This window comes from Labeo rohita, chromosome 7 (assembly GCF_022985175.1).
Source record: "Labeo rohita strain BAU-BD-2019 chromosome 7, IGBB_LRoh.1.0, whole genome shotgun sequence".
Classification (NCBI taxonomy): Eukaryota; Metazoa; Chordata; class Actinopteri; order Cypriniformes; family Cyprinidae; genus Labeo; species Labeo rohita.
The window spans coordinates 9,127,556-9,143,574 of record NC_066875.1 but is presented as its reverse complement, the minus strand read 5'-3'; the positions used below and the strand labels follow the sequence as shown (position 1 = coordinate 9,143,574).

The following is a 16,019-nucleotide window of genomic DNA, read 5'->3' as shown; positions in this document are numbered from 1 at the left end:
AGTTCACCCAGAAATGAAAATTATGTCATTAATTACTCACCCTCATGTTGTTCCAAACCCGTAAGACCTTTGTTCATTTTCAGAGCACAAAATAAGATATTTTTGATGAAAAAAATCACGTTCAAGAGCAATAAAGGTAGTAAGGACACATAAAATAGTACATGTGACATCTGTGGTTCAATTGCAATTTTATTAAGCTACAAGAATATTTTATTTGTGCGCAGTGAAAACAAAAATAATGAATTTTCAGACAATCTTCTGTGTCACTCGATGCTTTGTGGTACTCTTGTGAACCTGTGGAAGAGAAGAAATTGTTGAATAAAGTCAATATTTTTGTTTTCAAAACATGATATGTAGTAAAACGTATGATATTATGCTTTAGAATGAAGTGAATAACAACTGTCTCAAAATAAAAATACTCTTAAATACTTGAAAAATGTACTTAAGTAAAGTAACTAAGTAAAACACACTTTGTTACTGTCCACCACTGGCTACAGTTATTACTGTGGGCTTCAGTCCCAGGTATGTTTGTAAAAAAATGATAGATGAAGCTTTGATGTGTGTCTGAGTACAATGGCAGACAGGGTGATTGATCTGAGAGCATACAATGCTGATTTGGGCTATATTTGTGTTTATATCTTGGCTGTAGAGCCTGTGGAGCCATAAAACATAAATAGTATGTCTCCGCTGAGGCCTCTCACTGTGTTCATATGACACTTTAACTAGGCCTGTGTGCCAGACACGGCTAACAGCAGAGCAAATATGCTTCACTTATTTATGGCCACAGAAAGAGCCCTCAAGCTGCTTTCCAACATCTCTGCTTTGTTTACAAGATTCATCACTCACTGGCTGGAATATTGATGTGATTTAGTTGACATTATAAAGCCTGTAGCTGTAACTAAACTCAAAGGAATTATTCTGTTGGAGAATCAAGAAATTTAATTTCACCAAAATAAAAAAATAAGCTAGTCTTACGATGTGCCAAAAAAACATTGTCAGAATCCAATACTAGATTACTGCTTCAAGCTTATTACAGGTGTTTCTTCAGCTTCAGACATAAAAATTTGTTATAGATCACGCTGATTTGGATTTGTTGGCCATGCCTTCATCATTCATTTTTGCTTGTTTTGAATGCTCTTTTATGTACAGACTTTCTAGTATGTTCAGTCTTCAACACACGCTCACGAGAGTACCATGGCGCATACATGTGGTGCTCTTTTGAACGTGCGTCGAAAAGTATTCTCGTAGCTTCATAACTTTACAGTTAAACCACTGATGGTCACATGGACTATTTTAATGATCTCCTTACTACCTTTCTGGGCCTTTAACGGTACTTGCAATGCTGTCTATGCAAGGTCAGAAAGCTCTTGGATTTCATCAAAAATATCTGAATTTTTATTCTGACAGAATTTTTCTTTTTTGGGTGAACTATCCTTTTAAGATGAAATAGTGTATAAGACTTGAGGTATGAAGAAAATTAAGAAAAATGAAGTTAAATATCAGCTGTGAGTAGAATTTTTTTGATGCGGCAGTGAGCTGAATGTGTGCTTTTTAATGTTTTTAAGACACTGAAGCATCAAGAAGTGGCACAAGAGTCAAAGATGTCAGTCTAGTGCATGCATACATAAAAAACTATTTCAAATCGGTATGTCTTCCATGCATGCTGACAATCTGCATGCTGTCTGACCTGACCTGTTTTGCTGGGAGCCTCCACAGCCCTGAGGCTATAGAGCCACAGTTCAGCTCCGGTCTGCCTCTCATAGGATGCCATTTTAATAGGGTGTGAGTTCTGTTATTCCAGCTCACCGTCTCATCCTAGAGAACTCAGTGGTTGTTATCGATTATATTGCTGACTGCACAGCAGCTTCCTGGTCACAAAATTCACAACTATGAGAAATCATGAGATTACTATCCCTATTTTTTTCAATTACAATTTAGACAAGATAGCGGCAGTGATTGTAATTTCAAGGTGTAAGCCGTTAAATGACTGAATGCCAGTGGGCGGGGCCTATGGTGAGACGATGACTATTTGTCAATGCCTTGATCTGGAGGCAGTGTTTATGCAAATGTTTGTGCCCGGGTGATTTCATCATGCATTTCATCATGCACTTTATCCAAAATAGCTATTTTTGGAGCTTGGTTAAATAAATGCTTTGTTTATAATGAGGAGGACGTTTTAAAGGAGAAGTTCACTTCCAGAACAAAAATTTACAGATAATTTACTCCCCCCTTGGTAATCCAAGATGTTCATGTCTTTCTGTCTTCAGTCGTAAAGAAATTATGAGGAAAACATTTCAGGATTTCTCTCCATATAGTGGACTTCTGTGGTGCCCATGAGTTTGAACTTCCAAAATGCAGTTTAAATGCAGCTTCAAAGGGCTCTAAACCAGCCGAGGAAGAAGGGTTTTATATAGTGAAGCGGTTGGTTATTTAAAAAAAAAATTGACAATTTAAATACTTTTTAAACCTCAAATGCTCGTCTTGTTTAGCTCTACATGAACTCTGTTTATTCCGGTTTAAGACAGTTAGGGTAGGTCAAAAAACTCCAACTTCAAAATCGTCCTACATCACAGCAGAAGTACCGTCCCATTGTTTACAAAGTGAACATGCAAAAAAGATCAAACGCCCTTTACAAAAAAAGTAAAACAGCGATGAATGATGATTTTGAAAATGAGATGGGAGTTTTTCGAAATACCCTAACTGTCATGAACTGGAATACACAGAGTTCACGCAGAGCTAGACAAGACAAGCATTTGAGGTTAAAAAGTAAATGTTACATTTTTTTTAGAAAATAACCAATAGTTTAGCTAGATAAGACACTTCTGCCTTGGCTGGGATCGTTTAGAGCCCTTTGAAGCTGCATTTAAACTGAATTTTGGAAGTTTAAACTCGGAGGCACCATAGAAGTCCACTATATGGAGAGAAATCCTAAAATGTTTTCCTCAAAAAACATAATTTCTTTATGACTTTAGAAAAAAAGACATGAACATCTGGGATGATGAAGGGTGGGTAAATTATCTATAAATTTTTGTTCTGGAAGTGAACTTCTCATTTAAGCTATGAAACTTTCAGGTGTTTTAATGGTACAAAGACCTCTTATATGCCAAAAGATCACTGCAAATTTAATTTCTCGTGTCATGACCCTTTTAAAGGCATAAAAACATTTGAATTTGTGAATTCTCATGATCTCATCTTAACTGTGATTTGATGTGATATAATAATCTCATGTTTGATGTTAGTTTGCTGTTCAAACAAAGTGCTGTTGCAGATACTTTTCTATGTACAAATACCCCGAGCCAAAGCTTCTCAAAGGAGCACAGTGATATTTTTGGTATTGGGACTGAGCATGACAAATGGGACTAAAGTGCATGTCAGAAAATAAATTATTTAGCTGACGGACTTGAGCATGAGGACTGGAGCTCTTTGATGAAGCAGGCGGAGGTTTAGCAGGTGCAGGAGGGAATGGGGGCTCTGCTTGCTGACCCAGAGGGCCGATGTAGCTGGGCGGAGAGGCTTGGGTATAGACATACAGTAATGACATGCCAGATGGGCGTCTGCCTTCCCAGCAAACACAGAGGAAGTCCCCTGCCAGCATCACGCTGCGACCCATAATCCTGTGCTTTCGTGCTGGGCGGTACGTCCCGCCGAGGTGCCCGTGCCTCCCCCTAGATCTGCCCTGCTGCTCCGGCTTTCATCTCTCAGACTATGGAAGCAAGGCGTCTCAGGAGATGGTGTGCTGCTTTCCATCACGTGAGAGACCTGTTTAATCTCAACAGGGGTGTTGATGGCCTTTAATCCATCATCCTCTCGTATTCATGATGTTTACTTTGAAGAGATAGACTGCTGTCACCGCTGCAATGGTGCCCGCTTCAGATCCAATGCAAAATCGCTGCGGGCCAGCCATATCTCCAATGAAAAATGACAAAGACTAGCGTGTACTTGGCTTCTTGAATATCATAGTAACTCCGCTTATTAAAAATTATTCTTTTTGCTTTCTTCTCTTGCTCTTTATTACTAAAACAAAACAATAGATAATATTGTCAAGAAAAACCTGAAGATATGAAATATCTAACTTTTTGAATTTTATGCACAATGAAAAGATACTGTAGCTTTAACTCAAAACATTCTGCCCTTTCCATTTAGCAATTTCAAGCTGAAAAATGGTTCAGTAATCACTTCTGTTTTGATGTCAAAAATACAAATACATTAACACATGATGGCTATGCATAATGGTTGGAAAGAGTGTCTCTGATCATTTCAGTGTGACCCAAATAGTTTATCCAGCAAATTGCAGTGGAAACTGTATTGTAATCCTGACACATTGTAATGCAAATAGTCCTCTTTTCTTTTTATTCTCTATTTTTTTTTTTTGCTCTATTCAGAATGTTCTTTTCTTTATGTGACTGAAGTTAACAACGTACCTAACTGTATGTTTTATGATTCATTTTGTCTGTAATGTATGGCAAACTGTCTGTGCTGTATGAGTTAGAGAAACATAAGCACCAGAGTATAGACTGGTGCTTATTAAAAGCTGGTATGCCATTTAGTTTTTTCAAAGTTGTTTTCCAAAAATCTAATTCCTTTCAACTCAGGCTCAAACAGGACATGATCTTATGACTAATTTCCTTGGAAAAAGATGTTGTCCAAAGATGATGAGTGCTTTAAAGGGTTACTCCACCCCAAAATGAAAATTTTGTCATTAATCACTTACCTCCATGTCGTTCCAAACCCGTAAAAGCTTCGTTCGTCTTCAGAACACAATTTAAGATTTTGGATGAAAACCGGGAGGTTTGTGACTGTGACAATGAATGCCAAGTAAATACCACTGTCAAGGTCCAGAAAAGTATGAAATACGTCATCAAAATAGTCAATCTGCCATCAGTGTTTCAACCATAATAGTTTTTGTACGGAAAGAAAACAAAAATAGCGCTCAGCGGATAGTCTCCAAATTGGCTCTACGGTGACGTAGAGAAGACGAATTGTTGAATAAAGTTGTTATTTTTGTTTTCTTTCTGTACAAAAACTATTCTCATAGCTTCGTAAAATTATGGTTGAACCACTGATGGCGGATGGACTATTTTGACGACATCTTTCATACTTTTCTGGGCCTTGACAGTGACTTGGCATTCAATGGGACAGTCACAAATCTCCCGGTTTTCATCCAGAATATCTTAAATTGTGTTCTGAATACGAACTAAGCTTTTATGGGTTTGGACTGACATGGGGGTAACTGATTAATTAATGACAACATTTTCATTTTGGGGTGGAGTAACTCTTTAAATTAGACATACTATGGAAAACAGGAGTCTTAAATATGTAAATAAATGTTGAAACTATGTAGAAACTTCTCACCCACCATCAATTCTCATTAGCCCGAAAACTTTGCATTAAACATCAAATATCTCATTGGTTGTCGTTGCGTTGAGTCACACAGAGTATATAGGGTCGGTGTGCATAGATAACATAATTTAATTTAAGCCAATAAAAATGTTTTTCTTTTAGGTTTTTGTTTTAGTTAATGAAAACCCTAGCCCAGATAAATCTGGTCACTAGAAACCTGTTGCATCATAATAATCAATTACTAAAAAGGTTCAGTTGTGCAAAACTATACTGTAATTGGTCTATCATGGATGTGACCATTAGCACCGAACAGCTTTACAAAATATATACCAGGGGAGCAAAACCTATAGATATGTGTGTGATTGAGCTGGCCATTTCTCCTCTTCAAAACACTCATGTGTGGCTTTTAGCTACTGTCTATAGGTCAAGAGCTGCTCCGCATTTCAGCAGCAGTCAATTCTGTCATGTTATGACATGAACAGTGAGAATGAATGAAATAACCCAGTTTTCATGTCTCTGCACAATATGAGGAAGTCTTCAACCCCTTCCAGACCCCTCACGCTAATAGCATGTTCCCTTAGATCAATAGTGAGAGGGTGTAAGATTTAGTGCCAATGGATGAAGTCTTTATGTGTGCAGCAGAGACTGTGTCACATCTCCTGTACTCGTGACCATTTCAGTCCATATTCTTCTGTGTAAGATGAAAGTAGGAGCTTTTAAGTGGTCATTAGCAGCGCACTCCGCTCACTCTCAGACAGCGACATCATAAGTACATAGAGGTGAATGAGGCAATCTTTCCTACATTTATGTTTTTCCCATATCCTCATGTACAATTACCTATTTTGGATTCTTGGTGACCTACATAGTACACAACCATTATTGCTCTGTGCAGCCATTGAGAAACTAATTAGCATATTCCCAAAATACTATTTGCTTAGTATTAAAATCATAATTACAACGATTTACAGCAAACATAGAGTTAACAATAATCATTTTACATTTACATTTTAACACCAAAGGCCTTGTGACCTTTTTTGCTTAGCTACAGTGTGTATCATTAATAAGGAGAAGTCACCATCTGTTCCAATGGCACCAGCTATTGCTCTCTGCTATGAATAGAATCGGTATTAATCTTCTGCTGCTCTCAACCGTTCATCACATGACTGCATTCACCATCAGACAGACACTTAGGAGACGGTTGAATCTGATGGTTGTGATCATCCTGATAGCATCCTAGTTGACAAATGTATGCTTGAAAAACGTTTTCTATTCATTATTCCTTTTTGTCTATGAGGACATTAAAACTTCAGCTTGGTGTACTTTTTAAAAAAGTTTTTCTTTGTAAACTAGATTTTTGACCTTCATACCACATATCCTTGTTAGTTTAGCATCTTATGCTGTTTTTGAACATGTTGTGAGTAAAAGGCCCCTAAGAATATTTCTTCCTAAAAGCCTGTTCACACCAAAATGAATATTCAGTTTGAAAATTTGCTGATAAACTGTATTTTGCTGTATTTTAAATGAAAGGCTGTTAATGTGTACAGACATTGACATGGTGTCAATGCGACATAATTTTTTCTCATTTCTGTTTCATCGCAATGTGAAGAAAACTGGCTGACAAATAAGATATGACAGTCTCTGAGTTTGCATCCAAAGTTGTGAAAAAATTGAAATATTGCATAAAATGTTTATATTTTGCGTCCTAGTCAAAAAGAATAAAATGACACTAAATATCACTAAAGAAAAGTGAGAGAAGCCACTGAATATAATAATTTTCATATATAATTACTTGCACTTCAGAGAGAGCAGACTTTGTCTGTGGTCGTTGCTTTTGGAGGCGGATGCCTGCTGTTTGGGAATGCAGTTGTGTAAGACAGTTCTGGGTAGCAATTATACAGAAAAACTTTGATGACAGACTTGGCTCTGGCTTTTCAGAATGACCATGACAGCATTTCAGATGCTGTACAACAAGTTAGTCAAGTTGCTGTCCAGTCGTGCAAAGTCACATGATTTTTTTGATGCAACATGGAGGAGTTTATTGGGCAAATGTGTTTCCATATCACATTATTCACACAAGTCAAAAACCACCTCAAGCGAGCGTAAAAACTTCTTTGCGAATTAAGGGATTTTTATTTGAAATTTGCTGTTTCCATAACTCGTTTCCGATGCGATACTTCAAAATTCACATAAAAACAGGGTTTCATTCAACCTGTCGTTTTTTACGCATTGGTTTGCAAAAATTAGATTAAACACTAAGTGCGTTTTCATTACAGATTTGCGCAAAACATTTATATTTGTTGATTTAAAAAAAGATTGCGAAATGACTGTTTCCATTACCCGATGCTGTGCAACTAAAACGTAATTTTTAATTAAGTGTTAATTCTTAACAAGTGAGCTGTAAATGCAAAAAAAGAGAAAAACTGTTTCCATTGCACTTTTGTGATATATGCCTTTTTTGAAATTGCCTGAAAAACCACTGCATGCAAGTATAAAGACTTTTTTTGCAAATTAAGGGATTTTTATTCTAAATTTCACATTTCCGTCACTTGTTTCTGGTGTGATACTTTAAAAATTCACATATAAAACTTCATTCCCATTAACCAACATTATGCAACTAAAACGTAAATATGTCCTCTCGCGATAGGTCATGCTGACTGATGTTGGTAGGTTTATGTATATCGCAGCCACTGCACTAGCCATAGTGTACTGCAGGAGTGTGCAGTGTAAGTAAGGGGTTATTCAAGCATTATTGGCAAGGAAAGCCCCTTATACTTGTGAGCAGCCACATTGGAGATGTTTCTTGGAGGTTATAGTACATTAAAAACCTATCGTGTGACTTTTATGTATGCCAAGTGAGCTGTAAATGTGAAAAAAAAAAACATTGCCATTTTTTCCATTGTAGTTTCTTGATATATTCCTTTTTTGAATTGCCTAAAAAAACGATATATGAGAGCTTTTGCGAAATTGCTGTGTTTCCATTGGACATTTCAGTTTGCTCGATTTGAAGAGTAATGGAAATGCAGTTAGTGTTGGTGGTGTGACCAGGCCTCAGCATTGTGGGAACTTTCATTTAAAGAATTTAGTGTTTGTTCCACAATATGCAGTAAGCATTACGCTAGGCTGTTGAATTCTGAGTGACGGCATTCTCTCAAAACAGCCATTGCCTAGTCTAGAATACAAATCCAGATAAGCTGGAGCCTGATTTAAGCTGTTGTAATGACACAATTGATTTTATTGATGATTTGACGTTTTTGAATGTAAGTTTTGGCGTTCTGTCACTAATCAAGTTCATAAAAGCTGTACTTGACTATACATGACTAGAAAACAGCTGCCTCCTTATGTTAGCAAAATGGCTGCCAAGTGAACTGAGCCAGAGGGAAAAGAAAAACTACAGAGAGAAAGTCACGCACCACACAAAGCTAAACCAGAGATAAATGCTGAATGATATAATTTTTTTTCTCCCTGCGGCTAGACAGATGAACATTGATGGCTCGTCTTTATGGAAAACTGTAATTGCTACAACTAATGTTTAATTTGCTCTCGATCTAATGGATCTTGTCATTTAGGGGAAACTATAAGCTAATGAGTGCTGCTATTAGTGTATATTATACAGGTCTGCATTATCAGTCTCTTCTCCCACTCACTGTCTTCAGAATAAAGTAATTCAAAGAGCAGATCTGAACATAATGCATCTTGCTGTTCTTTTTTTCAGTATTATGTGGTACTTTTATACCCTCAGTTAACTAGCAGAGGGAAACTGTATTGTTCAGAGTTACTCTTTCATACCTCAGGATACTTACTGATCTTTCTTTGAGTTCATATTGATTTTTTTATTCTCTGTTTTAGATACTTATTTTTGGTTTTATTGTTCTCATTTGTGAGTTTTCTTTGTAGAAGTCCACAATCTTGTCCATTTTTCTCTCTTTCTGTTTTTTTGAGAGATATTTTCAGAATTTTCCTGCCATTTGAGGTATAAAGCTCATAAGTGTTATTGATCTTTTTGACACGATTTTTTAAATGTAAATGAGATGAGATATTTTCTCTGGTGCTGTGTGCTGATTGTTTCAGTCTGGTTAGCACAGAGAAAAAAATGACAATAGTGTTACTTGTTTTAGACATTTTATTCTACTCACATTATGAATGACATGGAACATTAAACATATACACATTATATTTCCTTGATGTTCAGTTCTTTCACAGCTGCTTCTTTTGGCAGATGCAAATGAAACACAGTTTGTTTAATTCAAAGAGCTGCTGTTGCCAAAAGCGCAACTTTATTGCAGTCCACAAAAGCAAATAATCTTGACACGTTTTTAGGGCTTCTTTGTGTCTTGAGTTTCACTCGACTGGTAGAAAACAACAGTCCGACGTCCTTAGATTTAACCACAGAGGCCTCAGCATGAAATATTTTGCATATCTGTGTGAAGCTCGTAAAGCCTTGGACCTCTAGACGTATGCTAGTGATTAAAATGGATAGCCCTCCGTGCTTCAGCATTCTTTAGATCAGCTTGGATTTTTCCCAGCTATGCTTAAAAGAGTAGTTGTGTAATTCACACAAAAAGAAATCTTTTTATTATTTACTCATCTACATATAAACCCACATGACATTCACAAAAAAATCTTTCTTTTCTCAACAATCAAAATACAGTTGATGTCAAAAGTTTACATGCCCCTTTCAGAATCTGCAAAATGTTAGTTATTTTACCAAAATAAGAGAGACCATACAAAGTGTTATTGTTTATTTAATACTGACCTGAATATGATATTTCATAATGACATTTAAAATAAAAAATGACCCGGTTCAAAAGTTTACATAAACTTGATTGTCAATACAGTATTGTTACCTGAATGATCCACAAGTGTTTTTTGTTTAGTGATAGTTGTTCATGAGTCCCTTGTTTGTCCTGAACAGTTGAACTGCCTGCGTTTTTTTTTTTTTTTTTTTTTTTTTTCAAAAAATCGTTTTGGTCCCGTAAATTTGTTGGTTTTCCAGCATTTTTGTGTATTTGAACCTTTTCCAACAATGACTGTATGATTTTGAGATCCATCTTTTCACACTGAGGACAACTGAGGGGCTCAGTGCAACTATTACAGAAGGTTCAAATGCTCACAGAAAGGAAAAACGATGCATTAAGAGCAGGGGGTGAAAACTTTTGAACAGAATGGGAATGTGTACATTTTTCTTATTTTGCCTATATATCATATTTTTTCATTTAGTGCTGCCCTTCAGAGGCTACAAAAGATACTTACAATAGGTTAAATTTACCCTGATCTTCAAATTCCAAAAGTTTTCACCCCCCAGCTCTTAACATTGTGTTTCTTTCTTTTGAAGCATCAGTGAGCGTTTGAACCTTCTGTAACAGTTGCATATGAGTCCCTCATTTTTCTGAAGAACAGCGGGCAGTTCAGGACAAACAAGGGACTCATGAACAACTATCACTAAAAAAAAACCCAGCTGTGGATCATTCATGTAAGAACACAGTAGGAAGAATCAAGGGGATGTAAACTTTTGAACCGGGCCATTATTATAAATTCAACTACTATTTTGTCTCGTGAACTATATGTAAACATTTTTTATGTGAAATATCTTATTCAGGTCAGTACTAGATAAGCAATAACATGCTCTTTGTATGATCCCTCTTATTTTGGTAAAATAATTAACATTTTGCAGATTCTGACCTCAACTGTATGCTGCAAGAAGAATGATCGTCTCAGGTTTTTGATGTCATTAGTCCTGAAATCTCATTTGTTTATATGTACGGTTTATAATTATGAAACCATGGCACATTGTTTGAAGTACAAAAGCAATATAAGGCACAAATGCCATTTGATAGCAATACTGTAATACAAAAATACAAAAAGTATGCCTTCTGCGATTCAGTTTTCCATCATTTTTTCCACTTCAGATGTTTTTTCTGCAGCTACATGCTTGGCATTCTTCCATTATGATTGCATTTTTCATGTTTCTTTGAGATTATTTCATTGTTTTGTTGATTTCCTGTCATGGAAGCCATTGTGTTATGGTTTTTGTTTTGTTTTTTCTTTTTATGTGTTCCCTCTGTTCTGTTCTCCTTTGTTTTGCACTCCCTCCCTCCCTGAATTTCTGTGTGACTTCACTGTACACCCGTCTCCACCCTTTATTTCTGCTTTCACTCACCCGCTTCACCTCCGCCACCCTACTGTCTGCACTCAAAGATGTAGCTATCCCCTCACCCCCTCCCACCTCACTGACCCGTGCCACTACTGACCGTCTAATGCCAGGCTCCAGAGGCGGCGCTGGTCCCACACCCTCCGCCCCACGTGATGTTGTGGCCTCCCTGGTCTCCACCCGTTTCATCAAGCTGACCTGGCGCCTTCCTGCTGAACCGCATGGAGATGATGTCACCTACTCGGTCTACTACAGCGTGGAGGGCAATAACAGGCAGGGCATTTATGTATCATTTATATATACACTACAGTTCCCAAAGTTTGGGGTCAGTAAGATTTTTTTAAAGAAATTGTACTTTATTAATAAATCATAACATTTAAAAAAATGATAGTAAACATTTCTAATGTTACAAAAGACTTATATTTTAAATAAATGCTGTTCTTTTGAACTTTCTGTTAATCAAAGAACATTAAAAAATTTTGGGCAGCGCCATTATTTTTAATATATAATAATAGAAAATATTCTTATGCCCCAAATCAGCATATTACAATAATTTATGAAGGATTATTTGACATTGAAGGAGTTATATCTGCTTTGACAGGACAGGAATATATATATATATATATATATATATATATATATGTATATATATATATATATTAGAGCTGCAAAACAATTAGCCGTGATTAAGTGATTCAAAATAAATTTATCATGTATATATAAATACACACACATATTTTTTAACAAAGATTTGTATGTATTGTATGTATTTGTATGTAAACAAAAACAAAAACTTGTATATAATTTAACTAACATATTTTTCCTTAATATATACATATATGTGTGTGTATTTATGTATACATAATAAATATACACAGTACAAACCCATATAGTATGTAAACATACTTTTATTTTAAATTGATTAATTGCGGCTAATCGTTTTGCAGCCCTATATATATATATATATATATATATATACATATATATATATATATATATACACACACACACACACACATACACACATGTTTGTTTTTGTGAATTGTGGGGACTTTCCATAGACTTCTATAGATTTTATACTGACCAACGGATATTGTCTATCCCCTAACCCAACCCTAACCCTAAACCTAGCCCTCACAGAAAACGTTTGCATCGTTACACTTTCAGATAAACACCATTTACTATTTTTAATAATTTTTTAACATTGTGGGGACCACAGGCCGGTCTCCACAATGTCAAAAATTTCAGGTTTTACTATCCTTGTGGGGACATTTGGTCCCCACTATGTAGCAAAAACAAGTACACACGCACACACACACACACACAAATATTATACATAAAATGTATATGTTTATTATTATTATTATTGTTGGTATATAACATAGAAACCGCTATTTTAAATTGTAATGATATTTTACAAATTTACTGTTTTTACCATATTTTTGATCAAATAAATGCAGGTGAGCATAGGAGAAAAAAAGAACAGAAACTGTGAAGAATATTTCTCGGTCAAGTTTATTCCTAATATAAAATGAATGAAATCAGGAAATTATATTTTAAGAAAAATTAAGCCTGTTTTCAATATATCTCAATCTTCATTCTTATTATCATAAAATAAAATAACATAAATAAAAATAATAATGTAAAGTAATAATGCCAACACTTGAATGTAGTATTTAACATTTAGATTGTAAATTATTTGTTGTATTTTTTGAAGAAATTATATTTCATTATAGCACAATCCCCATTCTCATTATCATTAAAATAAATAAATAAAAATCTAATAATGTAACTTGTTACTGGAATGTAGTATTTGACAGTTAGATTGTAAATTATTTGTTGTATTTTTTAATGCATACATAAATTTGTTAGTATTTTTACTAACTAACTAACTAAATAAATAATACTGCATTACAGCATGGAGAATAATGATAGTTACAAGAAAATGTGAAGTAAAAAATACAGATGTATTATGGTAATAACATTTTTGTCCTTGTCAGTAAAATAATATCATTAATGCACAAAAATCACAAAATTGGCTTTATTTGTAATGCAAATAAATCAATATTATATATAAAAGTATATAAAATAACATATATAAAAATATATATAGTATTTCTGTAATTATGTAATAAAAATAAAATAAATTTAAATTTGACTGTGTAGTGAAATGTCAACCAGGCATGTTTTCATGACATTCACCCTGCAAGAAGTCTTTAATTATGAATGCTATTGATGCATGTATTCTGTTGTTTTTGTTGCCGTTATTTTAAGTCACACGTTGTTCTTATTAATATTTATAATGCTATTCTGTATGAACTGTTATTGCCTACTGAAGAATAAGAGAAGCTTTGAACCAATGAATCTGCAGTCAGCTCCTGTTTCAGTCTCATATCACGTGTGTTCTTCTGATGTTGTACAGGGAGAGGATAGTGAACACGAGTCGTCCAGGAGAAATGCAAGTCACCATTCAGAACCTCATGCCAGACACCAAGTACTCCTTCCGCGTGGTGGCCCACAACAGAAACGGCCCTGGAGAGAGCTCAGCGCCTCTGAGGGTGGCCACCCAGCCTGAAGGTAAGATCTCCGCTTCCTGTTTGCATACTTATCCAGTCAGAATGTGTTCAAATGAGATTTATGGACTAATTAAAATGTGATGTTTACTGACTTAACACAGCTGCGTTACAAATTATGCTCTTGACAAATTTCAGAAGGCAACAATGCGTGAAATCAACTTGCGTTTATGCTTGTCTAGAATATGTTTTGGGCCTGCAAGATTATGCTGAACATTTTCTCTGGAGGTTTCTTTCCCCGATGCCTCAAAGTCAGTTTAAAATCTCATTATATAGGTAAGCACAAGTAAACACCTGCTGGCTTTTAAGCAGACACACCTCTTGTACATCGCTGAAGGTGTATGGCCTGACTCCATCAACATGAAACATTATCAGCCCAAACACAGCAGAGGAGAAGCTGTTTCTGGGTCAGACTTGCTCCTCTGTGCGTCCTTGGCTCTGACTGCTATAAGCACTTTATAATGTGTGTTAGCGGGATTCTGGCACTACCGGGAGTCCCGCTGCGTGGAGATCAGCCTCTGAGGCTGACACACATATTGCTGCGAACATTATGAATGAATCTGAACACAAGTCATCTAAGCACACATACACGCTCGTAGAGCGCACTTAATCCGGTGTAGGCGCCCCATCCCATCCTGTAAGACATCGGTATCAAAAGCAAGCGTTGATGTTGGACAGAATGGATGTCTGTGGAGCTGAGATAAAGCGATTTCTCTCAGTCGTTTGAAATGCCAGAAACGCGTGATCAAAAGTTTGTAAATCGATTCATGTAAGACATCAAATCCAGTTTTTATTAGAGCTCGAGCGTGAAAGATGGTTCAGTGTAACTATTACTGGATGAATGTAATCAAATGGTCGTTGCAGACTTGTGGCAAAATGGCTAGAAGTTGCTAATTGGCTGGTTGCTGGTTCAAGTCTCTGTGGGACACAAAATGAGATGCATTAAGAGCTGGGGGGGAGGGGTGAAAACTTTTTAAATTTGAAGATCAGAGTAAATTTAACTTGCAAATTTAACTTGGGGGAACATGCAAGTATCTTGTGTAGCTTCCAAAGGGCAGTACTTAATAAAAATAAATAAATAAATAAAAACAAAAGATATTTAGGCAAAATAAGAAAAATGTACTCATCTTCATTCTGTTCAAAAGTTTACACCCCTGGCTCTTAATGCATTGTGTTTCCTTCTTGAGCGTCAGTGAGTGTTTGGACCTTCTGTAGTAGTTGCATATGAGTCCCTCAGTTGTCCTCAGTGTAAAAAGATGGATCTTATAATCATAGTCGTTGTTTGAAAAGGGTTCAAATACACAAAATGCTGAAAAACCAAAGAATTTGTGGGACCTGAAGGATTTTTCTGAAGAAAAGTGAGCAGTTTAACTGTTCAGGACAAACAAGGGACAACTATCATGAACAACTATCACTAAACAAAAAATAAATAAATAAAAACAACACAGTATTAAGAATCAAGTGTATGTAAACTTTTCAGTGGGGTCATTTTTATAATTTCAGCTATTATTTTCTCTTGTGGACTATATCTTTTATGTTAAATATCTTTTTCAGGTCAGTACTAAATAAAAAAAAAAACATGCATTTTGTATGATCCCTTTTATTTTGGTAAAATAATTCACATTTTGCAGATTCTGCAAGGTGCATGCAAACTTATGACCTCAACTGTATGTAGAGACTGTCATGTTCCAGAAAGGACATAAAAGCACCATAAAGGCAGTCCATACTATTTGTAGGCTATATTTCAAGCCATATGGGCACTTTGTGGTGATTTTCAGCAAGCAATGAATATATTTTAGTCTGTTCCTGGCATGAAGCCATTGTATGACTTCAGAGAACTGGGAATATAGTCAATGAAACGTATAAACCACTTTTATGATGCTATGACGCTGTTTTATAATGACCCCTGCCTTTGTGAAAAAGAAGTCTGCTTAATTGTATTAAAGGTGCACTTGTAG

The 16,019-nt window shown here is 35.7% G+C and overlaps 1 protein-coding gene across 8 annotated transcripts in view; it reads left to right on the top strand.

Moving 5' to 3' along the window:
* neo1a (neogenin 1a) overlaps positions 1 to 16,019 on the top strand; it is a 173,760-nt gene that overhangs the window by 126,988 nt on the left and 30,753 nt on the right. For 6 of the 8 annotated variants that reach the window (XM_051114564.1, XM_051114563.1, XM_051114570.1 and 3 more), the window contains exons 8-9: positions 11,536 to 11,761; positions 13,911 to 14,065. In XM_051114564.1, coding sequence (XP_050970521.1) covers positions 11,536 to 11,761; positions 13,911 to 14,065 — 381 coding nt within the window. The remainder of the gene's footprint in view (positions 1 to 11,535; positions 11,762 to 13,910; positions 14,066 to 16,019) is intronic. The other 2 variants (XM_051114569.1, XM_051114565.1) reach the window with 1 other exon arrangement.